The sequence below is a fragment of the Ammospiza caudacuta genome, chromosome 28, assembly GCF_027887145.1.
Source record: "Ammospiza caudacuta isolate bAmmCau1 chromosome 28, bAmmCau1.pri, whole genome shotgun sequence".
NCBI lineage: Eukaryota > Metazoa > Chordata > Aves > Passeriformes > Passerellidae > Ammospiza > Ammospiza caudacuta.
In genome coordinates this window covers 4,418,323-4,440,918 of record NC_080620.1, presented here as the reverse complement: position 1 = coordinate 4,440,918, position 22,596 = coordinate 4,418,323, and the positions used below count along the sequence as shown (strand labels likewise).

At 50.8% G+C, this 22,596-nt stretch overlaps 2 protein-coding genes across 2 annotated transcripts in view; one reads left to right on the top strand and one right to left on the bottom strand.

Annotated features, from left to right (window-relative positions):
- Positions 1–365: 365 nt before the first annotated feature.
- SGTA (small glutamine rich tetratricopeptide repeat co-chaperone alpha) lies at positions 366–13,369 on the bottom strand. The gene is made up of 12 exons (XM_058821080.1): positions 13,354–13,369; positions 11,554–11,688; positions 10,476–10,579; positions 10,244–10,328; positions 9,675–9,774; positions 7,993–8,097; positions 7,051–7,189; positions 5,199–5,261; positions 4,818–4,855; positions 4,012–4,101; positions 2,076–2,191; positions 366–689 (listed from the first exon to the last, which is right to left on the bottom strand). Exons 2-11 carry the CDS (start codon positions 11,651–11,653, stop codon positions 2,077–2,079), a joined length of 939 nt encoding a protein of 312 aa, XP_058677063.1. The 5' UTR covers positions 11,654–11,688; positions 13,354–13,369; the 3' UTR covers positions 366–689; position 2,076.
- A 370-nt stretch (positions 13,370–13,739) lies between these two features.
- THOP1 (thimet oligopeptidase 1) overlaps positions 13,740–22,596 on the top strand; it is an 11,224-nt gene continuing 2,367 nt past the window's right edge. Inside the window, exons 1-12 of the mRNA XM_058820976.1 lie at positions 13,740–13,833; positions 14,134–14,337; positions 17,730–17,878; positions 18,345–18,452; positions 19,204–19,306; positions 19,386–19,546; positions 20,390–20,525; positions 20,609–20,975; positions 21,226–21,427; positions 21,516–21,702; positions 22,003–22,131; positions 22,347–22,483. Of these exons, the coding sequence (XP_058676959.1) occupies positions 13,818–13,833; positions 14,134–14,337; positions 17,730–17,878; positions 18,345–18,452; positions 19,204–19,306; positions 19,386–19,546; positions 20,390–20,525; positions 20,609–20,975; positions 21,226–21,427; positions 21,516–21,702; positions 22,003–22,131; positions 22,347–22,483 (1,899 nt within the window). The 5' untranslated portion in view covers positions 13,740–13,817. The remainder of the gene's footprint in view (positions 13,834–14,133; positions 14,338–17,729; positions 17,879–18,344; positions 18,453–19,203; positions 19,307–19,385; positions 19,547–20,389; positions 20,526–20,608; positions 20,976–21,225; positions 21,428–21,515; positions 21,703–22,002; positions 22,132–22,346; positions 22,484–22,596) is intronic.

Genomic DNA, 22,596 nt, shown 5'->3' with positions numbered 1-22,596 from the left:
CCCTCCCTGCTCACATTCCAAGGGAGAAATCCCCATTTTTGCCAGAGTTGCTGAACACTCAAATGAGATTTTCCAGGATTTTTTGGGATTGGGAAAAAACCCCAAAATGCCTGGGGGAGGTTCAGTCCTGACTCCCCCGTGGATCCTGGAGAGGGGAAGGCAGCAAAATTCCCAAAAAATCCCAGATTTGGAGCAAAATCTTCATTTCCAGAGATGGAAAATACCAGGAATTCCAGGGTGGGGATGAGCAGAGACTCAAACACTTCTTGGAAGTGGCTCCCAAGGGGAAGATTGGGGCAAAAAAAAGAGAATTATTCACTTGGAAATGCTCCAAAAAATAAAATAAAAAAAAAAAAAAATTGGGAATAAGACCCCCCCCAGGCAGCAAATCCTGCAGGGATTTGGGAATTTCCCAACAGAATTCTGAGTTCAGCTCTGCTGGGGCTGCCAGGAAAAAAACCCCAAAAAATAAACCTGAAAAAGAGGAAAAAAGGGGGAAAAAAGGGGAAAAAAGGGAGGGAAATGGGAATTCTCAGGGACATGCAGGGCATGGGAAGATTTGGGAATTTTTGTGGTTTTTATCCGTTGGAGTTTTGGGTTTTTTCCCCCTCTTGGACACTTCCAAGTCAAGAATTGGCAACACGGAGGTGGCTCCCAGCTGGAAAAGCAAATTCTGGAATTTCCAGGGGCTGTGGAGAGAGGGAAAACAGGGAATTCACCTGGGGAAAAGGGAATTTCATCAGTTTCATCTGGATTATTTATTTCTATTTATTTTATTTTCATTTAACTTATTTATTTTTACTTTATTTTATTATATTTCAATCTAATTTATTTTCAAATTATTTTATTTCAATTGATTTTAATTTTATTTTTATTTAATTTCAAATTATAATTTCATTTTATTTCAATCAAATTTATTTTAAATTTATTTTTTCAATCAAATTTTTGTTTTATTATTATTATTTACTTATTACTATTATAAATATAACACTAATATATTAACCTGTAAAATGACGTAATATATATTTATATAATTATTTTATTTATTATTAATTTTTACTATTTTATTTATTTTAAAATTTATTTCAATTTAAATTTAGTTTTATTTTAACTTTTTATTATTTTAAATTCAAATTGCTTTCATTATTTTCATTTTAAATGATTTTATTCTTATTTCAATGATTTTAATTAATTTAAATTTAACTTTTTCATTCTTTTCCATTTGCACATTGTAATTTACTTTAAATTTTGATCTAGCTTAATATTAATTTAATTTAATTTTTATTAATTTAATTTAAATAATTTAAATTTAAAATTTTGAAAATTTAGAATAGAAATTTAAAACTTCATTTGACTCAAACTGGTGTTATCAATTCCTGTATTGAATCAGTCAATCAATCAATAATCAATGGCACTGATCCTGCCCCACCTCACTCCTGATTGATTAGAACTGGAGTTACCAATTCCTGTATTCAATCAATCAATCAATCAATCAATAATCAATCAATATTCAATAGTATTGATCCTGCCCCACCTCACTCCTGACTGACTCAAACTGGAATTACCAATTCCTGGATTCAAACAATCAATAATCAATCAGTAATCAATGACACTGATCCTGCCCCACCTCACTGTGGAGTTATCAATTTCTGTACTGAATCAATAATCAATAATCAACAATAATCAACCAATCAATCAATAATCAGTCAATAGTCAATGCCTCATCTCCCTCCTGACTGACTCAAATTGACATTATCAATTTCTCTATTGAATAAATCAATAATCAATCAATAACCAATGGCCCTGTCCCACCTGACTCCTGAATTATCAATTCCTGTATTCAATCAATCAATCAATCAATCAATCAATCACCAATGCCCCACCTCACTCCTGAGTTATTGATTCCTGTACTGAATCAATCAATCAATCAATCAATCAATCATCAATGATTGCTCCTGCCCCACCTCACTGCTGACTGATTAGAACTGGATTTATCAATTCCTGTATTGAACAAATCAATTAATAATCAATCAATCAATCAATCACTAATCAATCAATCACTAATCAATCCCCACCTCACTCCTGCTGCTCCTCGTTGCTGGCGCTCGGGGTCCGGCTGCGGATTTGGCTGCGCAGCTGCTCAATGAGCTCAGGGTTCTGCTGCTGCATCTGCTGGGCAAACTGCTGGCCCCTGGGGACAGGGACACACGGGGACAGTGGGGACACACAGGGACACACAGGGGACAGCAGGGACACACAGGGGACAGCAGAGACATGCACAGGGACAGCAGGGACACACAGGGGACATCAGGGACACACACAGGGACACACAGGGGACAGCAGAGACATGCACAGGGACAGCAGGGACACACAGGGGACAGCGGGGACACGCAGGGGACAGCGGGGACACGCAGGGGACAGCAGGGACACACAGGGGACAGCAGGGACATGCACAGGGACAGCAGGGACACGCACAGGGACAGCAGGGACACGCAGGGGACGGCAGGGACACACACAGGGACAGCAGGGACATGCACAGGGAGACACAGGGGACAGCAGGGACACGCACAGGGACATACAGGGACACGCACAGGGACACACAGGGGACAGCAGGGACACACACAGGGACATCAGGGACACGCACAGGGACAGCAGGGAGACATGCAGGGGACAGCAGGGACACGCACAGGGACAGCAGGGACATGCACAGGGACAGCAGGGACACACAGGGGACAGCAGGGACACGCAGGGGACAGCAGGGACACGCACAGGGGACAGCGGGGACACGCACAGGGGACAGCGGGGACACACAGGGGACAGCGGGGACACACAAGGACAGCAGGGACACGCACAGGGGACATCAGGGACACACCGGGGACAGCAGGGACACGCAGGGGACGGCAGGGACACGCACAGGGACAGCAGGGACACGCACAGGGGACAGCGGGGACACGCACAGGGGACAGCGGGGACACACAGGGACATCAGGGACACGCACAGGGACAGCAGGGAGACATGCAGGGGACAGCAGGGACACGCACAGGGACAGCAGGGACATGCACAGGGACAGCAGGGACACACAGGGACATCAGGGACACGCACAGGGACAGCAGGGACACGCACAGGGGACAGCGGGGACACGCACAGGGGACAGCGGGGACACACAGGGGACAGCGGGGACACACAAGGACAGCAGGGACACGCACAGGGGACATCAGGGACACACCGGGGACAGCAGGGACACACAGGGACAGCAGGGACACATAGGGGACAGCGGGGACACACAGGGGACACACAGGGATAGCAGGGACACACAGGGACAGCGGGGACACATAGGGGACAGCGGGGACACATAGGGGACACACAGGGATAGCAGGGACACACAGGGACAGCGGGGACACGCAGGGGACACACAGGGATAGCAGGTACACACGGGGGACAGCAGGGGCAGTGGGGACATTGGGGACATCTGGACACAGGCAACACCCTGGGACATTCCCAGCCCTGGATCCAGGATTGTCCCCCTGGATTGTCCCCAGTCATGTCCCCAGCTGCTCCCAATCCTGTTCCCAGTCCTGTCCCAGGACCTGTCCCCAGCTGTCCCCAGCCCTGTCCCCAGCTGTATCCAATCCTATCCCCCAGCTGTCCCCAGCCCTGTCCGCAGTCCTGTCCCCAGTCCCAGTCCAGTTCTGCCCCCAAGTTGTCCCCAGCCCTTTCCTCCAGCTGTCCCTCCAGCCTGTCCCCAGCTCCATCCCCAGCCCTGTCCCTATGTGTCCCCAGCCCTGTCCCCCAATCCTGTCCCCATCCTTGTCCCCCAGCCATCCCCAGCTGTCCCAGTCTGTCTCCAGTCCTGTCCCCTGCTGTCCTAGGTGTCCCCAATCCTATCCCCCAGTCCCGTCCCCATCTCTGTCCCCAGTCCCAGCCCAGCCTTGTCTCCAGCTGTCCCCAGCCCTGTCCCCCAATGCTATCCCCCAGCCCTGTCCCCAGGTGTCCCCAGGTGTCCCCACTCACGCCTGGATCAGGCTGGCCAGGTCGTTGGTGGAGGGGCTGCTCCCGGTCGCTCCCATGGCGTTGTGGCCTCCCGAGATCATCCCCGACATTCTGGGGAGGGAAAAAAGGGCTCAAAACTGGGGAAAAATCCCAAAAAAATCACCTGGGGACTGCTGGGAGCAACTTCCCATCCTGGGGATCTCGGAATTCCCTGCAGCAGCTTTTGGTTGGCTGGAAATAACTAATTAAGCTGAACAATGAATAAAATTGTTAAAATAATGTCGATATTCCCAGATTTATGGAATTCCAGCCCTGCTCTGCCTCCCTGGATTCCCTCCAGGGCTAGATCCAGGTGGGAATTCCCAATGGCACCACGAATAGGGAGAAGCCAAAGGGAGCTGAGTGGTCTCATCCCAAAATCCAAGGATTTGGGGGCCCCAGAGGGTCTCTCCCTCCTGCCACACTCTGCAGGGATGCTCAGGAATGGATTCAGGAATTTATCCATTTTCTTCAAATATTGGGAACTGCTCCTCACAGCCATCCAGGAATGGGAATATTCCCATTTTAACCAAGCTGGGAAATTCCTGAAATCCCATAAAACTGCAGCAGAACCAATTCCAGGGCCATGATCCATCCCACCCCACCTCCCTTGGGAATAATTTTATTCCAATCCCTCTCCCAACATCTCCCAGAGCACCCAAACCCCCCAAGGGAACTGGTTCTGAGCCCCCCTCAACATTCCTGGCCCAAATTCCCTCCTGCTCCCACTGGGAAAGGCCAAACCCAGAATTCCAAGAGGGAATAAATAAAAGTGGGATCCAACTCACAGCTGTTGTACTTGGGGGTTGTTCATGAGGTTTGAGGCCTGTGGGGAATAAAAACAACACCCGGGTGAGGCAGCAGGGACGGGGTGGGATCAACCCCAAAGGGAAGGTGGGAACATTTGGGAATTCAGGAAAAGGGGGGAAATGGCAAAAAGGAGAGCAAAGGCGAAGCCCAGAGCACAGCAGGCCCTGCCACAGGCTGGGAAAAGCCTGAGGAGAAATTCCCAGCTCTGTCTGAGCTGAAGGGAGCAGCAGCAGCTTCCACACAGCCCCAGGGAGTGGGGAAAGCTTCCAGAGGGGCTCCATGCCAAGGAATTCCATGTGAGGAGACACCAGAGCCCCCAGGAAGGCTCCATTGCAGGGAACCCCAGGATCTGCAATCACCATGCTCATGAAGCCGGGGTTGTTCAGCAATCCGGCCAAGTCAAAGCCTCCGGGGCCGCTGGTCTGGAAGAGAGAAACCAGAGCTGCTGTCATTGCTCACTGCCCATTCCCATTGCTCATTCCCATCCCTCATTCCCATCCCACATTCCCCATTCCCATTGCTCATCCCTCATTCCCCATTCCTCATTCCCATCCCTCATTTCCCCATTCCCATTGCTCATTCCCCATTCCCCATTCCTCACTCCCATCCCTCATTTCCCCATTCCCCATTTCCCAAACCCCATTCCTCATTCCCCATCCCTGTTCCCAATTCCCCATTCCCATTCCCTATTCCTCATTCCCATCCTTCATTCCCCATTCCCATTGCTCATTCCTCATTCCCATTCCAAAATCCCATTCCAAAATCCCATTCCTCATTCCCCATTTCTATTTCCAAACCCCATTCCTCATTCCCCATCCCTGTTCCCAATTCCCCATTCTCCATTCCTCATTCCCATCCCTCATTCTCCATTCCAATCCCTCATTTCCCATTCCCATTGCTCATTCCCCATTCCCACTCCAAAACCCCATTCCTCATTCCCCAAAACCCCATTCCTCATTTCCCAGCCCTGTTCCCAATTCCCCATTCCCATCTCTCATTTCCCATTCCCCATTCCCAAACCCCATTCCCCATTCCCAAACCGAATTCCCCATTCCCATTCTCCATTCCCAATTCCCCACCCCTCATTCCCCATTCCCTACTCCTCACTTCCCATTCCCTATTCCTCATTTCCCATCCTCATTCCCAAACCCCATTCCCAATTCCCAATTCCTCATTTCTCATTCTCCATCCCCATTCCCAAACCCAATTCCTCATTCCCATTCTCCATTCCCATTTCCCCACCCCTCATTCCCCATTCCCTACTCCCTCACTTCCCATTCCCTATTCCTCATTTCCCATCCTCATTCCCAAACCCCATTCCCAATTCCTCATTTCTCATTCTCCATCCCCATTCCCCATTCCCAAACCCCATTCCTCATTCTCATCCCCCATTCCCAAATCCCATTCCCCATTCCCAGAGCTGCCAGAGCCAGTGAATCCCAGCAGGAAAGGGTTGGGATGAAGGAATCCATTCCCAGCCCCTCTCACTGTCCCAGCCTGGCCTTGGGCACTCCCAAGGATGGAGCAGCCCCAGCTGCTCTGGGAATTCCATCCCATTCCCTCCCCACCCTCCCAGCCAGGAATTCCTTCCCAAAAATCCCACTCAGATCTCCCTTTTCCCATTTTAACCCCATTCCCTGTGTCCTGTCCCTCCATCCCTTGTCCCAAATCCCTCTCCAGCTCTCCTGGAGCCCCTTGAACCCCTGGAAGTGACTCCTTGGAGCTTCTCCAACCTTTCCTTGGGACACTCCAAACTTTTCTGGGAATTCCATCCAAGGATTCTTTCCCATTCTCCCACCCAACCCTTCCCAACACTCCCCTTCTCCTGTCTCTCCAAGCTGTTGGAAAAACCCTTCCCCATTTTTTTTTTTGGAGGATCCCAAATCCAACATTTAAACCCTGACAGGGAGAAGAGGCTCTGTCCAAACCCCAGAGATTCCTGCTCACCCCCTCAGCTCTGCCCTGGAAAAAAACCTTGGAAAATTAAAATCCCCCTCAAAATGATCCATAAAGGACATTCCAGCCCATTCCTGCCAAACCTCCAGGTTTCTTTTGGGGAAAAAAGTTTTGTGTGCAAAAAAACCCACCTTTGGTGCTATGGGGAAAACAAAAAAAAAGCTGAATTTTGGAGAGATTTGATCACAAAAGTGGAAATTGCTGTTGCAAAACCCTGCTCCTGCTCTTTTAACCTCAATAAATCCCACAACTTACTGGACTGGGAGTCTCCTTCATTTTCTGTTCAGCTATTTTGAGGTTGGATTTGTACGTTTCGTTGTCCGGATCCAACTCCAGAGCTTTTTTGTAGTAAACAACGGCTTCTGTGTGTTTGTTTAAACTGGACAGGGCCAAGCTGGGAAAAAAAAAAGAAAATTCAAAGTCATAGAAAGGTTTTTTTGTCACCTTTTTTAATCCAATTGTCCCCACCAAGTTTCTTAGAATTGAAAAATGTGAATTTTTTCTGCACTCTAAAAAGCTGAAACTGCAGAATTTTTTCATGGTGGAACAAACTGATAAAATCCCTGTTCTGGGGTTTGCAGGGATTGAAAATTCCACCAGGAATGGTGGAAAGAAAATAAAAATCAAAGTCATAGAGTCATAGAGTTTGGTTTTGTTTTTTTTTTTTTGGCACTTTTTAAATCCAGTTGTCCCCACCAACTTTCTTAGAATTGAGAAATAAGAAAGTTTCAGGAAATCAAAATTCGAGCAGAAAAGAAAATAAAAAATCAAAGTTACAGAGGAATTTTTTGGTCACTCGTTTTATCTAACTGTTGTCCCACCAACCTCCTAAAAAATTGAAAAATGTGAAATTTTTCTCCACCCTAAAAATCCGAAACTGCAGAATTTTTTCATGGTGGAACAAACTGATAAAATCTTTGTTCTGGGGTTTGCAGGGCTGCAGAATTCCCAAGGAAAGGTGGAAAGAAAATGAAAATCCAAGTCACAGAGGATTTTTTTTTTTGGCATTTTTTAAATCCAGTTGTCTCCACCAAGTTTCTTAGAATTGAAAAATGTGAATTTTTCTCCACCCTATAAAACCGAAACAGCAAGAATTTTTCATAGTGGAACAAATGGATAAAATCCTTGTTCTGGGGTGTGCAGGGCTGCAGAATTCCCAAGGAAAGGTGGGAATTTGCCCAGGAGGAGGCTGCTCACCCCATCCTGCCGTAGGCTTTGCTGTAGCTGGGGTCGATGCCGATGGCTCGCTCGCAGTCCCGCACGGCTCCCGCGTAATTCCCCAGTTTGCTGTAGGCAGCAGCTCTGGAAAAACGGGAAAAATCCACAATCTCCTGCATTGCCAAGCAAATTGGATTCTGTTTGTTATCTGGATGGCAGCTGGCTCCTGTTCAGTGAGCAGTTTTTCCTTATCTCTTCCACAACTGGGCAGACACCTGCTGATAACAGCCGTTGAATGTCACTGCATGGCTGATAAGAACCACAGCATCCCATTGGGAGATGTGAGCCCAGAGGGAGGAGCCAAGCATTCCTGCCTGGATATAATCCTGAGATTTCAAACATTCCTACCCGGATATAATCCTGAGATTTCAAACATTCCTACCTGGATAGAATCTCAGATTTCAAACATTCCCACCTGAATATAATCGTGAGATTTCAAACATTCCTACCTGGATATAATCCTGAGATTTCAAACATTCCTACCTGGATATAATCCTGAGATTTCAAACATTCCTACCTGGATAGAATCCTGAGATTTCAAACATTCCTACCTGGATATAATCCTGAGATTTCAAACATTCCTACCTGGATATAATCCTGAGATTTCAAACATTCCTGCCTGGATAGAATCCTGAGATTTCAAACATTCCTACCTGGATATAATCCTGAGATTTCAAACATTCCTACCTGGATAGAATCCTGAGATTTCAAACATTCCTACCTGGATATAATCCTGAGATTTCAAACATTCCTACCTTGATAGAATCTGGAGATTTCAAACATTCCTACCTGGATACAATCTGAGATTTCAAACATTCCTACCTGGATAGAATCCTGAGATTTCAAACATTCCCACCTGGATATAATCTGAGATTTCAAACATTCCTACCTTGATATAATCTGAGATTTCAAACATTCCTACCTGGATAGAATCCTGAGATTTCAAACATTCCTACCTCGATATAATCTGAGATTTCAAACATTCTTACCTGGATAGAATCCTGAGATTTCAAACATTCCTACCTGGATATAATCCTGAGATTTCAAACATTCCTACCTGGATAGAATCTGGAGATTTCAAACATTCCTACCCGGATACAATCTCAGCTTTCAAACACTCCTACCCGGATAGAATCTGAGATTTCAAACATTCCTACAATCTGAGATTTCAAACATTCCTACCTGGATAGAATCTAGAGATTTCAAATATTCCCACCTGGATACAATCTGAGAATTCAAGCATTCCTACCTGGATAGAATCTGAGATTTCAAACATTCCTACCTGGATAGAATCAAATTAAAGTTCAAAATCTGTTTCATCCAAGAATTGCAGAGAAACACAAAAACCTCCCTCCTTCCACTGCTGATTCTGCACACACAACTCCCTTAACTCTCCACGAGGAGCCTCCAGCTCCTCATTCCACCCTGAATTCCCAGCAAATCCCACTGTGCATGGAAGCAGATCCCATTCCATGGCAACTCTCATCTGATAAAGGTCTGATAAAGGTAATTTGCACACCCACATCCCACACAGAGATCCCAGGAGGCACCAAAACACGGCACGATCCCACAATGAACAAGAAACTGCTCAAAAAACTCCACAGAATTGTTCCAAAAATGCGATTTTTGGGCATTCTGGAGCAGGGGGAGCTGCCCAGTACCTGTTGCAGAAATAAACGGCGTTGGCTGGGTTTAACTCGATGGCTTTTCCATAAAAAGACACAGCAGCCTCGAAGTTTTCTGCCTTCATTTGGTCATTTCCTGAAAGGAGGGTGGGAAAAGATGGGAAAAAACTGGGATAAACCAAAGCAAAGGGCTGGATCCATGGAAATAGCACAGGGGAGAGGTTTGTCAGAGTGGGGCAGGGCCAGCAGTGGGGCTGTGCTGGAAATTCTCCCATTCCTGATCCTGATTCTCAAAAACCACCCCAGGTGCTGCACCCACACCTATCCCATTTTTCCCAGGAAAAAACCATGCACAGAGCAGGAAGGATGGATGCTCTGCTCCACACCCCACAGGATTTTTGGGATAAAAATCCCACAGATCCAACAGCAAAACCTCCCCACATTCCTACAGCCCAAGCAGAGCAAGAGGCAGGAACAGAAAACAAAATAGAAAACAAAATAGAAAACATTCCCTTTTTTCCTCCAATTCCAGGTGCCAGGGAATTGAGATGCCCTCCCAATTAGCACCAAACCCTCATTATCCAGCAGCTCCAGGTGTTTGGTACCTTCAGTCTTGAGTCTTTCAGCTTCAGCCACGTCATCTTCTGAGGGGGTGACGGGCTCCGAGTTCGTCCTGGAGTGTTCCAGCTCCTTCCAAGGAGAGGCACAAGCTGAGCTGAGCATTCCCACAATTCCCACCATTTTTTTCCCCTCCCACACTCTCTGAGGGGAGCAGCAGCCTCCTGGAAAATCCAGAAGAATTCAGGGAAAAGGGAACATCCCAGGGCTCTCACTCACCTTCCCTGCCACGGCTTCAAATATTTCGGGGAGAGTCTGGGATACAGCCAGGCTTTGGTCTTCCATGGAGACCCCAAATGCTGTTTCCAGGCACTGGATGGCCACTGGATAAGGAGAGGTTTTTAAATTAATTAATTATTAATTAATAAATATTCATCCCTCTCCCTAATCTCTCAAAAAAAAAAAAAAAAAACCAGGAAAAAAACCCTCAATATTTCCCCCACGCCAGATGGATTTTTGGTTCTGTATTTTCAAATTTTGCCAAAATTCAGAGCTGGGCAAAGCTTCCCTCTGGATCTCCTGGATGGAGCCAGTCCTAAATCCCATCCTCTGAGGGATTCCTGGGGGTGGAAGTGAATCAGGCTGGGGCTGCTGCAGCATTCCCACAGCTGGGGAATGTGGGAATGGCTCAGAATTCCAAAGAAAAATCCTTCCCCATCATTCCAGACCCAAACATTCCCCTCACTCTGGGAGCCCTGAGCCATCTCCTCCCTCCACAGGCTTGGGAAGCTGCTCCCAGGGAAAAGCAGAGCCTCCCAGAGCCTTCCTGCCACATTTTTCATCCCAAAATATCCTACTCCCAGCAATGTCCCCCCACCCCACAGCCACGCTCCTTTCACCACGACAAACCCACAAACCCAGGGCTAAACCTTAATCTCCTTAAGGAGACCTTTTAAGATCCCTGCCCTTTGAAAAGGCCTGGAAAAATCCTTGAGGAATGATATTTTGGGGAGAAAAAGACGAGAAACAACCCCAGGAACACAAAAATTTTCCCTGGAGTCAGGGAATTCCCATTTCCCACCCCACAGAGCACTCCCAGCTTGGCCTGGATGAACCCTCTGAGTCTCCAAGAAGGGATCAGGGAGGATTCTGAGCCCAGGTACATCCAGCTAAGCTGCTCTTGGCAGAGATCAGAAGCCACACGAGCCACCAGCATCCCTGGATAAATCCCAAAAGGAAAAAAAATCAACCCCAAAATTCCAGCGAGGTTCAGCACCGGGAGCAGCCCAGCCAGAAAACACGGAAAAAACGGCGAAATTCTCCCAAATTTTGGCCTGACAGAGGCAGATCCACCCACCTTCCAAACTCTCCTGAGCATCTGGGGACATGCTCCCGTTCTGGAGCTGGGTGTGCAGGAACTGGATGATGGAGAAGGCCAGACGCTTCTGGTCTGCCATGCTGGGCTCCACCGCTCGTGGCTTCCCAAAAAATCCTGCAGAAACACAAGCCAGGCATTGAGAGAGAAAAGGGAAAAAGATTTTACTGCTGCTGCCCTCCTGGCTTCCCAAAAAATCCTGCAGAGACACAAACCAGGCAGTGAAACACAAAATGATTTTGCTGCTGCTGCCCCTCAGGGAGGTGTTGAGGAGGTCAGAATGGATTTGGAGTTGCTAAAAACTCCAGAACATTCTTTATTTTTTTTTAGGAATTCTCCAGGTTTGGATTCGCCCTCTGCTTGGCACAACTGTGCCAAGGGAAGCACCCAGAGGTGTTGAAATCCCTGGAACTCACCAGGAAAAACTCCCAATTTTCTTGTTCCTTAAACCAAGGGCCAAGAGCAGGAGGAATTTAGGAGGAATTTGGTGGCCCCAAAGCAGAGCCAGGACCAGGAGGAATTTAGGAGGAATTTGGTGGCCTCAAACCAGAACCAGGAAGAATTTGGCAGCCTCAAACCACAGCCAAGAACAGGAGGAATTTAGAGGGATTTTGGTGGTCCCAAAGCAGAGCCAAGTGCAGGAGGAATTTGGGAGGAATTTGGCAGCTCCAAACCAGAACCAGGAGGAATTTGATAGCTCCAAAGCAGAGCCAAGAGCAGAAGGAATTTGGTGGCCCCAAACCACAGCCAAGAACAGGAGGAATTTGGGAGGAATTTGGTGGCCCCAAACCAGAACCAGGAGGAATTTGGCAGCCCCAAACCACAGCCAAGAACAGGAGGAATTCGGGAGGAATTTGGTGGCCCCAAACCAGAGCCAGGAGCAGAAGGAATTTAGGAAGAATTTGGTTGCCAAACCAGAGCCAGGAGCAGGAGGAATTTAGGAAGAATTTGGTTGCCAAACCAGAGCCAGGAGCAGAAGGAATTTAGGAAGAATTTGGTTGCCAAACCAGAGCCAGCAGCAGGAAGAATTTAGGAGGAGTTTGGTGGCCCTAAAGGAAAACCAAGGAGGATTTTGGTGGCCCCAAAGCAGAGCCCAGGAGGAGCTTGGCAGCCCCTGGCAGCCCGGGCAGTGCCAGCCCATCCTGGCAGGGCACGGGGAGGGAAATCCCAAAGCACCGAGAGCCCAACCAGCAGCACCCGGGGCTGGGAATTCCCAGAGCAAACTCCCCGCACTTTAAGTGGGTTTGTAGCACAGCCAGGCTCAGTTAACGGAGACCCGAGCTCCGTTTAACGCGAGCCCACCGGAGCTGAGCCGGTCCCGTCCGCCCGGAGCAGCACCGGGCCCGCCTGGCTCCCGTTCCCCGGCAGCCCCCGGACCCACCGGGCGGAGAGGGGAGGGCGCCGCTCCCCGGTGTCCCCAAAGCCCCGCGAGCACCGCCCGGACCTTGCCCCGGTGGAAACAACCGGGGATCCCCGGTTACCGGTGCGTTCACCGGGACCGGGACTGGCGATTCCCGAGCCTGGCACCGGCAGCACCGGAGACACACAGCTCCCAACGGAGGGCACAGCCCGCTCCCGGTACGTCCCGTCCCGTCCGGTCCGGTCCCGCCCCCCAGGCCCCGGTGCACCCGGTACCCCCCGGTGCCGCTGCCCCCAGGCGGAACAGAACGGCGGGCAGCACGGCCCGGCTCCAGCGGGTCCGGAGGCGGAGGGATCCCGCCGAAGGGCCGGTCCCGGTGCCCCCGTCCCGCTCCCGGTGTCCCCCGGTCCCCCCGCGCTCACCGGACACTCGCCTGGGCCGGGCGCGCTCCCGCACTGCGCATGCGCCGCGCCCTCCGCGCGCCGGCTCCGCTACGGCCCCGCCCCTCCCACTAGCACAAGAATGGGCGTGGCCTATGGAGAAAGCCCCGCCCACACCGGTACCATAGAGATGCTGCGTTGTCACGGCAACGCGCGGGGGCGTTGCCATGGGAACGGGCGGGCGGGACCCGGGGATGCTCCGCGCCCGCCCCGGGGCTGCTCCCGGCCGGCTCTGAGGGTCGCGGCGGGGATGAGCCTCCCCCTCCGCCCGGTCCCGGTGCGGTGCGGTGCGGGCGGGAGCGGCCCGGTCCTCCAGGCTCCCAGCATGCCCCGCTCTCCCGCCCGCCTCTCCGGTCGGGGCACATGCTCGGTGCGTGGGGCCGGCCCGGTTTCCTCCCGGCCTCGTCAGCAGCGTGGGGCCTCCCGGTATCCCCGGCACAGCCGACATGGCCCCTCCGACAGGTACCGGCGGGATGGGGGGCGCGGGGACACCGGGGAGCGCGGAGACACCGGGGACACCGGGGAGAGCTTTGCGGCGGCGGGACCGGACCGGGGACGGCCCCTCAGGCCAGCCGGGGTCTCCTGTGCCGCCAGGTCACCTCTGTCCCCGAGGAGGACAGCCTTGGCAGGGGCACCGGGCCGGGCTCGGGGTCGGGTTTCGGCGAAGCATTTCCCAGCCCCGGGAGGGCTCGGATCTCCCGGGACACGATCCCACCGCCAGTCCCCAACGCTGGGGCCCTCCCTGGAATGCTGTCCCCGCAGGGAATGTCGTGGACAGCCAGACCCCGCGTCCCCTGGCCAGCCAGCTGCGCTGGGACCTGACGGCCGAGCAGATCGAGGCCATGGCGGCCGAGCTGACCGAGAGCACCAAGCTCGTGTACGACCGCGTGGGAGCCCAGGAGCGCGGCGAGGTCTCCTACGAGAACACCCTCAAGGCTCTGGCCGACGTGGAGGTGGAATACACAGGTGGGGAGGCTGTTCCTGCTGGCAGGGGTGGGGTGGGATGGATGCCGGGATGTGGCGTTGACATTGTCTGGACAGACAGACAGGCAGACAGGATTCGCTCTGTCTCAGGTTTTTGCTGGAGTGCTGTTCTTGGGGTTTCTGCAGGGGATGGCGACAGGGAATGTTCTTGTTTTCCTCCGTGGAATTGCATCAGGACAGGGCGTGGTGGCTTTTGGGGAAGTGGGTGTAGGAAGGGATTGTCCCACTTTGAGATTTAAAGGAGACAGGGAATGCTGCTGCCATCAGGAATCATGGAATTCCTCGAGCTGGAAGGGAGCATCGAACCCTGCACAGAACTCCCCAAACCTCCTGTGCAAAGCTGTTGGGGGCTCACAGACACAGAATTCTCCTGGATTTGGGAGGATTTTTGTGGGAAACCAGTGGGTGGATGTGCTGAGCAGCAGCGAAAGGACCAAAGGGAGCAGGAGCTGCTGCCATCAGGAATCATGGAATTCCTCAAGCTGGAACTGAGCATGGAGCCCTGCACAGAACTCCCCAAACCTCCTGTGCTGACAAAGCTTTTGTAGGCTCACAAACACAGAATTCCTGTGGATTTTGGGAGGATTTTGGTGGGAAACCAGTGGGTGGATGTGCTGAACAGCAGCGAAAGGACCAAAGGGAGCAGGAGCTGCTGCCATCAGGAATCATGGAATTCCTCAAGCTGGAAGGGAGCATTGAGCCCTGCAGAGGACTCCCCAAACCTCCTGTGCTGGCAGAGCTTTTGTAGGCTCACAAACACAGAATTCCTGTGGATTTTAAGAGGATTTTGGTGGGAATCCAGCAGATGGACATGCTGGGCAGCAGGAAAGGGACCAAAGGGAGCAGGAGCTGCTGCCATCAGGAATGATGGAATTCCTCGAGCTGGAAGGGAGCATCGAGCCCTGCACAAAATTCCCCAAACCTCCTGTGCTGCCACAGCTGGGGCAGAGCTTTTGGGGACTCACAAGCACAGAATTCCTGTGGATTTTAAGAGGATTGTGGTGGGAATCCAGTGTGTGGATGTGCTGGGCAGCAGGGAATGTGCCATCCCTGCCATCAGGAATAATGGAATTCCTCAAGCTGGAGAAGCACAGAGATCAAAACAATTCTTATTTGCTGCTCCTGTGTTTTGGAACACGTGGAATGTGTTCAATTATTTACCTGAAAGAATTTGATTGGATTCTAGTGTGTTTTGCTTTCTTAACCAACCTCTACAAGCTGTTTCCTGACAGGAGACAGCCACGAGATTTTGAGTGTTTATACAGTTTCAGTTTAGAGTCGTGTAATACAGTATAAAATAATAATAATATAGTATAATAAAGTGACTAATTAGCCTTCTGATATCACAGAGTCAGGGGTATTGCCTAATTTTACAATAGTGGGAGGCTCTGAGCTTGCCCAGAGCAGCTCTGGCTGCCCCCTGGAAGGGTCCAAGGCCAGGTTGGAGCCACCTGTGGAAGATGTCCCTGCCCACAGCAGGGCTGAGCTCTGAGGTCACTTCCACCCCCTCCCACGATTATTAAGATTTTTGGATTTTATTTTATTTTTTTTTTAGCTCTGTGCTGTCACCTGCTTTTCTCTCCCTGTGGCTGCCAGCAGAATGTTGGTTTTATTCCCAGTTAATGTTTATACAGCAAGGAACCAGCACAAAGAACAGATTTGGAAAAACAAATGAACCCAAGGGCAGCCCTTTGGCAGCTGCTTTGCCAAGGCTGTCCTGGCTTTCATGTGTCACCAGTGGGAACAAAAGCAGAAAAGATCCAAGAAACTCTCACCTCCTTCCTCAGTTTTCCCTGGGGCAGTGGGCAAATGTCTCTCCATGGGCCTTTTTCCTGCTGGGATGTTTTTGGGAATAAATCCTGCTGGGTTTTTTTGGGAGAGTAAATCCTGTTGGGATTATTTTTGGGAGAATAAATCCTGCTGGGATATTTTGGAGAATCAATCCTGCTGGGATATTTTTTGTGAGAGTAAATCCTGCTGGGATTTTTTTTTGGAGAATAAATCCCACTCTGAATTTTGGGAGAGTCAACCCCACTGGGATTTTTTTTGGGAGAGTAAATCCCACTGGGATTTTTTTTTGGGAGAGTAAATCCCACTGGGATTCTTTGAGAGAATAAATCCTGGTGGGATTTTTTGGGAGAATAAATCCCACTGGGATTTTTTGGGAGAGTCAATGCTGCCGTTATTTTTTGGGAGAGTCAGTTCTGCTGGGATTTTTTGGGAGAATAAATCCTGCTGAGATTTTTTGTGCAGTTTTGGTGGTTTATTTGCAGCAGGGTGACAATTCAGGTGGCCCCTCCTCGTGACACCTGGGCTGCTCGAGCTGTCCCACCTGTCTGGGGCACAGAGCAGCCTCATCTTCCTCCTCTCCCCGTTCTTTTTTCCTAAAATAATAGGGGAAAAAATAATTCCTCTTGCTCAGCAGGAGGAATGTTCAGCTCAGCAGGGCTGTCAGCACTTCCCTGGCTGAGCTGCCTGTTCAGCTTCTCCCGGGGAAGGGATCCAGGTGCCTGGAGAGCACCTGGAGTGCTGTTCTTGGAGCTTCTGCAGGGATGGCAGCAGGGAATGTTCTCCCCGCTTTCCTCCGTGGGACTGCATCAGCACAGGGCACACCTGGGGCGTGGTGGCTTTTGGGGAAGTGTCTGTAGGAAGGGATTGTCCCACTTTGAGGTTTAAAGGAGACAGGGAATGCTGTTGCCATCAGGAATCATGGAATTCCTCAAGCTGGAAGGGAGCATCGAGCCCTGCAGAAAATTCCCCAAACCTCCTGTGATGTCAGACCTGTTGGGGGCTCACAGGCACAGAATTCCTGAGGATTTTGGTGGGAATCCAGTGGGTGGATGTGATGGGAAAAGACCAAAGGGAGCAGGAGCTGCTTCCATCAGGAATGATGGAATTCTGTAGCTGGAAGGGAGCATCGAGCCCTGCACAGGACTCCCCAAACCTCCTGTGCTGGCAGAGATGTTGGGGGCTCACAGGCACAGAATTCCCATGGATTTTAGGAGGATTTTTGTGGGAATCCAGCAGATGGACATGCTGGGCAGCAGGGAAAGGACCAAAGGGAGCAGGAGCTGCTGCCATCAGGAATCTTTGAGTTCCTTGAGCTGGAAGCATCAAGCCCTACACAGAACTCCTCAAACCTCCTGTGCAAAGCTGTTAGGGGCTCATAGGCACAGAATTCCTGTGGATTTTAGGAGGATTATGGTGGGAATCCAGCATGGGGATGTGCTGGGCACGTGAAAGGTGGATGTGCATCCCACCTCTCCCCTTGTGTGTGTGTGTGAGGGGAGGCAAAGGCTCTGGGGCTGCCAGCCTGGCTGTGGGTGTGCACTGGGACGTGAAGCCACCATCCCTGTCCCTTTTTGTCCCCCCAGTCCGTAGGAACATGCTGGACTTCCCCCAGCACGTGTCCCCATGCAAGGCCATCCGCGCCGCCAGCACCGAGGCCGACAAGAAGCTCTCGGAGTTTGACGTGGAGATGAGCATGAGGCAGGACGTGTACCAGAGGATTGTGTGGCTCCAGGTGTGTCCCCTTTCTGGCTGGAACCTCCTGGAGTTCCAGCAAATCCTTTACCTTCATCCCAAAGCTGAGAAAGGAAGGATGCAGGAGTGGGGAGGGAGCGCGGTGGGGTCACGGCAGAGTGGCACAGCTGGAGTGAGGGATTTTTTGGGAGAGTCAGTTTGGGATGGGGGAATTTGGGATTGAGGGCTCTGCCCCCTCACTCAGAGCCTTGATCACCCCTTTGTTGGTAAATCCAACCCCCCCAGGGGTGATGTCCCCCAAAATGCTGACATGGCACAAAGGTGATGTGTTTAAAGCAGTCTGGGAGGAATCCCTGCCCCGAGGTGACACAGGAACCTCTGCACCAAACCAGAGCCTTCCCTGGGGCTTTTCCATCTGCTGCTGGGTCTCTGGTGGTCCCAGAACTCCCACTGGGAAGGAGCTTCCTGCAGCTGCCTGAGGAGAGGAGATTTGTTTTGTTTTTCAGGAGAAAGCAGAGAGTGCTTCCCTGAAGCCTGAGGCAAAGAGGTACCTGGAGAGGCTGATCAAGCTGGGGAAGAGGAACGGGCTCCATCTCCCTGAGGAGACACAGGAGGTGAGAGCACAGAATCTTGGAATGGTTTGGGCTAAAGGCATCTTAAAGCCCATCTTCCACTGTCCCAGGTGGCTCCAAGCTGGCCTTGGACACTTCCAGGGAAGGAGCAGCTCCTCTGGGAAATCTGTGCCAGGGCCTCTGCACCCTCACAGGAAGGAATTTTTTTTCCTAAAATCCCATCTAATCCTATTTCCTGCCAGTCTGAATCCATTCCCCCTTGCTGTGGCAGGGCTCAGGGCAGGGTCTGAGGCTCAGGTTTGGGTTTTTGCTCCCAATTCTGGTGATTTTGGGTGATGTCTCCAGCCCCCCTTTTTCCTTTCTGTTGAAAGGGTGATTTTAACAAAGTGGGAGTTGAGGAATTCCTGGGGAGGTGGAATTGGAGAATTATCAAATCCCCACATGCCCAGGGCTGGAGTTGGGCTGAGCTGCTCAGGAGCCTCCATTTCTTACCATGCACCAGCAGAGGAGCTCAGAACTGGGTTAAAACCAGAAGAAAATGGGAAATAGGAGAGGGGAGGTTGTTACTGCAGCACCTGCAGCTCCTGAGGCAGCAGGGAACAGGCAGGACCTGCTGAGGTGGCTGAGCCCTGCCAGGTGTGACCCCAGGAGCCTTTCTGGGCTGCTGGCTCACCACCATTAATTGTGCACCATCATTAATTGGGCTGGCTCAGAGCTGGGCAGCTCAGCAGGGTGGGAACAGCCTGAGTGCCCCTCCAGCTTTGATTTCTCTCCTATTTTTTGCATTTTGAAGAAAATCAAAGCTATCAAGAAGAAGCTGAGCGTGCTGTGCATCGACTTCAACAAGAACCTCAACGAGGACACCACCTTCCTGCCCTTCTCCAGGGAGGAACTGGGTATGGAGGGCTCACACTGGATGGTCCCAGAGCATTCCTGCAGAATCCAGGGCTCAGCTCCTGCCTGCTCTTTTCCCAGGGGGGCTCCCTGAGGATTTCCTGAACTCCCTGGAGAAGACAGAGGATGGGAAGCTGAAGGTCACCCTCAAGTACCCACACTACTTCCCCCTGCTGAAGAAGTGCTACGTGCCCGAGACCAGGAGGAAGGTGGAGGAGATGTTCAACTCCAGGTGCAAAGAGGTCGGTGGGACTGACCAGGGCACCCAGGGAGAGATTTGTGTTCCTTTCCACACTGCTTCCCTTCTCCCCTGTGTGGTATTTTATGAGCAATCCCTTTGCCAGGATTTTTCATAAAATATGAAAATTCTTCTCCTGGGAAGCTTCAGCTTCTCTGTTTTGCTGCTTTAGAATGCGATTTAGAGAATTGTTTATTAAGCACGTAAATTGTTTTAATTTAATGGCCAATCACAGCCAGCTGTGCCAGACTCTCTGAGTCTGTCACGGGTTTTTATTACCATTTTTTTCTAATTTTCTGATATATTTTTTCTCTTTCTTTAGTATAGTTTTGGTATATGATTTTATAATATAATACAATGTGATATAATATGATACAATGTGATATAATTATATATTATATTATATTATATTATATTATATTATATTATATTATATATATTTTATATATTTATATATTATATATAATATATATTTTATATGATATATATTAGACTATATATTCTTTATATTATATAATATATTATAATATATATTGATATAGTTATATAAATAATATATTTATATAAATATATATTATATATTATATATTATATATTATGTTATATAATATAATGTAATATAACATAATATAATTAGTACAATACATTGCAATATAATACAATATAGTACAATATAATATAATACAATACAATACAATATAATATAATATATTGCAATACAATATAGTATAATATAATTTATTTAATAATAAATCAGCCTTCTGAGAACTTGGAATCAAATTCCCATCTCTCACCTTCTCCTGGCACCCACAGCAACACCACAAGTGTACTTCACTCTGCCTTGCAGGAGAACTGCTTGATCCTGAAGGAGCTGGTGGACCTGAGGGCTCAGAAGGCCAATCTGCTGGGCTTCAGCACCCACGCTGACTTTGTGCTGGAGATGAACATGGCCAAGAGCAGCCAGACGGTGGCCACGTTCCTGGGTACGTCCTGGGGCCGAGCAGGGACATCCCGAGCAGGATGTGCTGCTCTGATCCCTGATCCCAACCCTGCCTGCCTTCCCCAGATGAGCTGGCCCAGAAGCTGAAGCCCCTGGGGGAGAAGGAGCGGGCTGTGATCCTGGACCTGAAGAAGAAGGAGTGCGAGAAGCGCGGGCTGGACTTCGACAACCGCATCAACGCCTGGGACATGCGCTACTACATGAACCAGGTGGAGGAGACCAAGTACAGCGTGGACCAGAACCTGCTCAAGGAGTATTTCCCCATGCAGGTGGTCACCACGGGCCTCCTGGCCATCTACCAGGAGCTGCTGGGCCTCACCTTCCACCTGGAGGAGAAGGCTCAGGTGTGGCACGAGGACGTGCAGCTCTACACCGTGAAGGACGCGTCCTCTGGCGAGACCATCGGCAAGTTCTACCTGGACCTGTACCCACGGTGAGACCTGGGGAGAGGGGAAATGTGGAAGCAGGAGGAGCAGAGCCTGAGGAGGAGAAGGAGGAGGAGGAGGAAGTGGAGGAGGAGGAGATTCCTGCTCCCAGCTGTGTAGAGTGGAGGGAGCGCCGTGTGCTGGGGCAGGGATGTCACCAAGGGCCGTCACTTGGGGCTCCTCTGAGCACCACAGTGGGTGATGCCATGGCTGTGTGTGGCTTTTGGAAGGATCCCTGAGCCTCCTGTCTCTCCCCAGGGAAGGGAAGTACGGCCATGCTGCCTGCTTTGGCCTCCAGCCCGGCTGCCTTCTGCCGGACTCCAGCCGCCAGATCTCGGTGGCCGCCATGGTGGCCAATTTCACCAAGCCCACACCAGACGCCCCATCCCTGCTGCAGCACGACGAGGTGGAGACCTATTTCCACGAATTTGGGCACGTCATGCACCAGCTGTGCTCTCAGGTGAGGCCTCCCTGCGCTGGCACAGGTTGGGGGTTTTCCCCCTATCCCGTTTTTTTTTGTGGAATTCCGAGCTGGCCGTGTCCCCCAGGCGGAGTTTGCCATGTTCAGTGGGACACACGTGGAGAGGGACTTCGTGGAGGCCCCGTCGCAGATGTTGGAGAACTGGGTGTGGGAGAAGGAGCCTCTGCTGCGCATGTCCAGGCACTACAAGACAGGGAGCCCCATCCCGGATGAGCTGCTGGAGAAACTCATTAAATCCCGGCAGGCAAACACAGGTGGGAGGGATTGGATGTGCCCTGGGTGTGGGGACAGGTGACCTGGCTGGGGGCAAAAATGGCTTTTCTTTGCTTGCCGTGGTGCTGGGGGTTCTGAGGGGATGGGGAGAAGGAACCCCTTTGTCCCTTTCACATGCTACATCACGCTTTCTCTTCCCATGCATGTGGGAAGAGAGAGGGTGATGTGGCACATGAGAGGGACAAAGAGGTGCCACCCAGCCTACCCTGCTGTCACCTGCCTCGGTGTCAGCATCCCAACCTCAGTTTCCCTCCTCCTCCTCTTCCTCCTTTTGGCAACAGGGCTCTTCAACCTGCGCCAGATCGTCCTGGCCAAGGTGGACCAGGCACTGCACACCCAGACCAAGGCTGACCCCGTGGAGGTGTTTGCCCAGCTCTGTGAGGAGGTGCTGGGTGTCCCTGCCACCCCAGGTACGCCGTGCCACCCTCCTGTCCCTCTCGCCCTGTGACAGCTCAGCGAGTTCCTCCCGTGCGTGTGGGGACAGTTTCTGCTGGCTCTGGGGAAAGCAGGGCTGGAAAGTTCCTCCCTTTGTCCCCTGGGTTGTGTGAGCAGCTGGGACAGCACTGGAGGGATTTTTTTCCATGGGGAGGACTGGAGTCCCTTTTGACCCCTTTTGTCCCCTCAGGTACAAACATGCCAGCCACCTTTGGCCACCTGGCTGGGGGTTATGATGCTCAGTACTACGGCTACCTCTGGAGCGAGGTGTACTCCATGGACATGTTCCACACCCGCTTCAAGCAGGAGGGAATCATGAACTGCAAGGTAGGGATGGCAGCATTCAGAAACACAAAATCACCAGAATGATTCTGTGCAGGTGCTTTAATTGAGGAGCTCTGGGTGTCAGGGGTGCAAACCCAAATCTGACATGTTCCTCC